Source organism: Culex pipiens, chromosome 3 (genome assembly GCF_016801865.2).
Source record: "Culex pipiens pallens isolate TS chromosome 3, TS_CPP_V2, whole genome shotgun sequence".
Lineage (NCBI taxonomy): Eukaryota > Metazoa > Arthropoda > Insecta > Diptera > Culicidae > Culex > Culex pipiens.
In genome coordinates, this window is record NC_068939.1 from 29,301,934 (window position 1) to 29,308,213 (window position 6,280).

The following is a 6,280-nucleotide window of genomic DNA, read 5'->3' on the forward strand; positions in this document are numbered from 1 at the left end:
ACCCCGAAAGAGAGTCACCATCAGCACACAAGAGCAAAAAAAAACTTGCTTCGTAATCGTTTTCGTCGATTCCGGGTTGTTCCGGATTCGCCGCACGAAGATCTGGAGTACGTGGAATGTCAGCAACAGTTCAATTTACTGCCTTCTCCCCGTTCCCAGCAGCCCGTTTTCCAGCGGATCTCCCGGAAAATTGCACCGCTCGGCACTAAATCCACACTCGGCAGCAGAAATCGAACAACGAAATTCCATATTTCATCGGTGGATTTTTCCACTACCGAGAGGGAATCACCCGGGACGACACACGCGGCTACAAAAACAGGATAAGCGCTCGTACGTGCTGGAAGTTCCACATTCCGCAGCGCTTTTCAATTTTGAAACCATAAATTTCTCAATTCTTTCCAATTCATTACGTCAGCTCAGCTTTTTTTCGGATACGGATCAGCGTTTTTCGTCAATTTTCGTGTGTTTTCATGTTTTTTCTTCAAATTCTACAACAATTTTCACTTTACCTAGCTCTAAGTTCACTTTTCACAACCTAGTTTAAGCGTTTTCAAGAGTGCCTTTTCTATTTGTTAATACTTTTGTTTTTGTTTACGCAACGCCACCGCCTGCTAGGACTGACAGCGCTTGACAGCTGACGCTAACGCCCGCTACCCTTCCCCACCCGTTACTCGTTATCGTTATGGCTGTTACCCGTTATTGCACGCTCCCGTTACCGCATGTTGATGTTTTTGTTTGAACCGCGCGCCCACTCGCCACCGCTTCACCTGTTTGTTGTTTTTGTTTTGCGAAGCGTCAAAATCTCTCCACCGATCGCTCGGACATCTTGTTTTACCCGTTACTGTCCTAGCGATCGGGCGGACCGATTTTGATCGGCTTGAAGTTGGTGCGAAGCCGCAACCCCTCCCCCACATTTTTGTTATGCTCTTTGTTTACTGTTTGGAGTCACCACGTTACTACCCTGATGCGAGCGCAGCGCAGTTGCGTTACGGGTGTCCGTTTCACGACGGGACGTACCGTTACTGCGCTGCGGTCGGTTTGTTGACACTTTGAAGCGTTCGTCAAGGCTCGTTTCTCGTTTTGTTTTGACGACGCACTTCAAATTGTTGTGTTTATGTTTTTGCGTTTGTTACCGTTACCGCACGTTACACTGTTTGGTCTAATCCGTTACTCAAAATTGTTACTCGTTTTTTGTTTGCACTTTCGTTTACGTTTTTGTTTCAGTTCAAGTTTTTTTTCTCTTTTGTTTCTGTTTTGTTAAACTTTTGTTACGTTTGAAACCCTCTCCCAATTGTTACAAACGGGCAAGCTTGACAGCTGTCATTGATGCGTCAGACTACTAAATCTTGCGGTGCGTTACCTCTTTTATTTCTTTTTTCGAGTGTGTTAGGTTAGGAATGCGTTACACCCTTCAAATACGTAAACAGCGTTCAATTTCGCCTTGGTGACATTGACAATAATCTCGTGTGTTAGGACGTTAGGATAGGTTAGTTTTTTTTCGACAATTCTTTTTACTTCAAAATTTATTACCTAGCTGTAGGAAGGCGAACAAACCAATCCGTACCCCGAAAAGCTGCGCCAGAATCCGTTCCATACTGGAAGTGAAAACACGAAAAGACCAAGTTTCACCCGTTGTTACCGTGACACAAGATTAAGTTTAGGATAAAGTACTTTTCTTTGCGACCCACAAAAAAAAATCTGCACCCGGAACAAACCCTGATTCAAGCGGGGAAACCCCCTAGAAAAGATTGCATTACAAGCGAAAAACTTTGGCAATTTCACAATTTTGCTCGGAAAATCACGCCACTGGCACTCGAACCCAAAAAACGAAACTACATTCTCACCTGTGGGAATCCGTTACTTGTTATTTGTTATAGCTATCTTTGTTACCGTTGTTACACTGTTAAAGCCTGTTTTGTTATCTAGTTTTTAAGCACGCGCGAACCGTCGTTATCTAGTGTTACCTAAGTGTTACAGAATGTTTTATTCAACCCCCCCTGGAACCACCACAAACCAATTGTTAGCTTGTTGTTGTGTGAGTGAGAAAGGGTGCGAGAGAGAGTGAGAGGAAAAACGCGTGCTTTTTGTTACCGTTACAACCGTTACTGTTATATGTGTTAGGTTATGTTCATTACCCCGTTCTGTTAGGTTATGTTTATATTATGAAAAGTTGTTAGAGCCCCGTTCGTTAACCGTACCCCCCATACAACCGTTACAGTTTTTGTTACGTCTGAAAATCTTGTTATGTTTGTTTTGGTTCTGAAAATGCAGAACCCGACAAGGCAGGAGATTTAGGAGAAGAGGAAACTCACCAAACTTTTTTCATCACTTCATTCTTTTAAAACTAGGATTACCACTTTACTATTAGATTTTATTTTAACTACTCAACTTTTCGACATTTAGGCTTGTCCAATCATCATTCCAAATTTTATCCAATGTTACCCAAACAAAATGTGTTTACAAACACTTTGAAATTACTCTGTCAAACTAATTTTAAGGCTTTTCATTGTATAAGATAATCTTACGGTTTTACCTAGATATAACACTAACTTTTAACTTTAACAACTAGCATTGTAAGTTTTTTTTGTGTGAATTTGTATGAACGAGCTACAAATTGAATAAAACATCTTAAGAAAAACAATCAGATTTGTAGTTTTATAGTCCGAAAATTGAAAGAGTGTCCGTCATGCAGAAGCTACAAATCGATTTTGTTAAACCGTGTTTCGTATCAGCTCATTGCCATCCCATTGTGAAATTAAAATTGGACAATTGTCCCTATATTGGGCCTAGCTGTACCTTATTCCGACCTTGCGTGTATATTATATAATAAAAGGGTCATCTACCCTTGTTGGATCAGATCTGAACATTTGTTTTAAATAGTTCCGATGTTGAGAGCTAATAAAAGTGTAAAACAAAACAAAACTGGGTCAATGAAGCAATGGCGGCCATCGGAATACCTCTGTTCATACTCTCCAATGCTCTTTCATCGTCGACTTACGATCTTCGGGCATTGGATTACAGTCTAAACGCCATCGAGTTCCAGGCTAGCATCAAACCAGGAGTGTTTAGCTGTATTTTTTACGACGTTGCTCCTCAGAAGTCCACCAACAACATCTTTGACGCCATCTTGAAATCTCCCCGATTGGACCACGTGGCCAAATATGTGGTCAACGGAACCTACCACGATGGGTTGCAAAATCTTCCCTGGAATCCGTCACTGCTGGTCATTCACTCGGGGAATGATGTTGAGCATTTGAAACGGGCGGACACTGTTTGGAATGTGAACAAGGTGCTGGAGTTGTTCAACCCAACAACCAAAGTGCTCACTTTTGTGAATCTTTCCAATTGGTTGCTGAAGGAGGAAATGAAACAACGCATGATTATTTTTGGTTATACTAGCACAGTATTTTTCGACAGCCAAACGCTGCATTCTGTTCATTGCAATGCAGGGATGTATTGCTTGGAGTGGTCAGGTATGATCCAGCCTACATTTCTGTTTTCATTTGCTCGCCGTTGGTATAGAAATACGAAGCTAACATACATAAAAAATACGCGGGAATTACCTTACGAATGGAACCGTCATTGGATGGACGAAACTGCCAGATATTTGAACACAGAATCTGTGGAGCACAAAAGCAATTGTAACGGAACAGGGGCTGCATTTTTCAGATGCCTAAATAAGCAAATGGTCGACAATTACGGGGTGAATGAAATCATATTTGTGCAACGTGATTTACGGAACGGCATTCTAAGAGATTTCAGACTATTGATGACAAGCGTTCCGAGGGTTTTGAAAATTGCAGTGCCCAAGGATAGGCCCTTAAACATCGCGGAACTGCTGCTTATGCCGTTCACATGGCAAGTTTGGACATTGCTTACATTCACTCTAATTCTATCTGAAGTTGCCAAGCATCTCTTCTCAACGCTGTTCACGAATGATCCAATCCTTCTCGTAGTATGTGGGTTTGAACGGAACGATCTTCACCGAGCTGGTCGCTCGGAGAAACTCGTGTTCATCTCGTTGATCGTACTGATGTTTTTCGTCACAAACGCCTTCGAATCCAAGATCGTGTCACTAATGATAAGCAAACCGTCCATCCAACGCATCAAAACTCTAGATGACCTCGTCCAGTCCGATCTCAAGCTGTACGAAGATCTGGAAAGCAAGACTTACTTGATCAACGACTCAATCATCGGTGGTTTAGTAGTACAGGGAAGCATGCCAGAGTTGTCGGACACCATTCCTGGCATTTGCATGCTGTGGCATCGGGAATTCATCGGGTTGCGCGAGGAAACAGCGTTCGACTTTGACCGGATGCAACCGTTCTACGTGGTGCTGGATTACGACCTCTACAACGGTCCCGAAGCATACGTCACCTTTTGGCGCAGTTCGTTCCTGGAAGTATTTCGCTACATTCACATAACTCTGGTGGAGGCTGGATTGATGGACTTGTGGAAGCAGCAGTGGCAGGATGATATGCGGTACGTTTTGGCTGGTCACCGGCCGAGGGAGGTCATCGGAGCCAAAGTGGATCTCAACTTTGACGACATACAACCAGCATGGATGATTCTGGCGGTTGGGTTGGCCATCGGCGTTGCTGCATTCGTTGGAGAGCATCTTAGGAAGTGGTGCGAGTTCCGATGGTCGAAGGTGTATTGTTTATGTGTGCGTTGTCATCTTTTGCTCTCTCAAACGTACATTCGATGCAAAAGAAAGACGGACAAAAGAGGGAATACAAATCTCAAAATAACAAAATAATAAGGAATATAGCTTAGAGCTACCGTCATCTGGGGCGAATCGGGATTCACGGGGTAAATTAGGACAGTTGTTTAGCCTTGTTACTGCACAGCACTGCACAAAAATAGTACATCGTTTCCGAATCTCGAGCTTTAATAATTGCTGTGCCAATTTAGACTGTAGTCCCGATTCGCCCCAGTTGACGGTATTTGGGACGGTATGGGAAATGATACTCAGTGCCTTGGTAAACAAAGTAAGGTAGGAATAAATCACGTAGATGAATTTTGTATTTTCTACACTTTACGCAAGTTTTAACTGTGGAATCGGAATCTAATATTTACAAAATTGTTTTAGCATGATTAAAGATTGATAGAGGGTAAATCAGATAACCCAAAGAAGTGAACGTATCAACAGTTTTTTACGACTTATTTCAGTGGTGATTCTTTAACCATGAAGAAAATTAAGTGTCTCGTGCTAATACTTTTTAGAATTCAAATACTGGTGGCTTTCAACCCAAAGGCACTGGATTACAGCTTGAGGGCAATCGAATATCTAGCCAGTATCAAACCAACAGTATTTAGCTGTGTTTTTTACGATATTGATCCTCATCATCCTTTCGACAACATCCTAAATGCAATTCTTCAATCACCACGCCTGGACCACGTGGCCAAATATGTAGTGAATGGATCATATCATTATTTCACGTGTGATATAATTATAGTATGCCGGTGGCGCAGTGGTTAGCGTGGTAGCCTCTCACCCCAGTATGGCCTGGGTTCAATCCCAGACGGACCCGGTGGCATTTTTCGAGACGAGATTTGCCTGATCACGCCTTCTATCGGATGGGGAAGTAAAACGTCGGTCCATTAGCGTATAAAAGGTTTTGAGTGACTCACCACACATAACCTTCGGACGCCTAGAAATGAGTAGAAACTTGCAACAGAGCCCACAAAAGACCCGGGGGTCGTTCAAGTGGATTGCTTTGCTTTTTTTTATAATTATAGTATGATACTGTGTGTTTCGAGCAAATGACTAAAATAAAGATCAGAAAATGATAAAACATAGACTTGAATTGAAAAGTAGCTATACTGGAACACTTAACATGTAAAAGACAAAGATAGGATGCTAAAGAATAGAGATAAATAGATTATAATAGGGTAATTCTCCGCCAACTCACACAGCAGTTGCCCCGAGCCCTCTTCGATTTTCGTGAAACTTTGTCCAAAGGGGTAACTTTTGCCCCGAATCACGAATCCGATGTCCGTTTTTAGATATCTCGTGACGGAGGGACGGTACGACCACTTCAATTTTTGAACATGTGAAAAAGAGGTGTTTTTCAATAATTTGCAGCCTGAACGATGATGAGACAGAGATTTGGTGTCAAAGGGACTTTTGTGTAAAATTGTACGCCCGATTTAATGACGTACTCAGAATTCCGAAAAAAACGTATTTTTCATTGAAAAAAAAACTAAAAAAGTTTTAAAAATTCTGCCAGTTAACTGTAAAAAAAATGGAACATGTCATTTTATGACAAATTTAATG

At 42.0% G+C, this 6,280-nt stretch overlaps 1 protein-coding gene across 1 annotated transcript; it reads left to right on the plus strand.

Moving 5' to 3' along the window:
• The first annotated feature begins 2,938 nt into the window (after positions 1–2,938).
• LOC128093253 (uncharacterized) lies at positions 2,939–4,826 on the plus strand. The gene is made up of 2 exons (XM_052709367.1): positions 2,939–3,473; positions 3,903–4,826. Exons 1-2 carry the CDS (start codon positions 2,939–2,941, stop codon positions 4,757–4,759), a joined length of 1,392 nt encoding a protein of 463 aa, XP_052565327.1. The 3' UTR covers positions 4,760–4,826.
• Positions 4,827–6,280: the final 1,454 nt, after the last annotated feature.

What these genes read in the sequence shown, in the direction of transcription:
- LOC128093253 (XM_052709367.1), top strand. Translation starts at nt 2,939, where the DNA reads ATGGCGGCCATCGGAATACCTCTGTTCATACTCTCCAATGCTCTTTCA. An exon ending in GTATTGCTTGGAGTGGTCAG is followed by an intron (nt 3,474 to 3,902) that starts GTATGATCCAGC and finishes TTCTATCTGAAG; the next exon opens with TTGCCAAGCATCTCTTCTCA.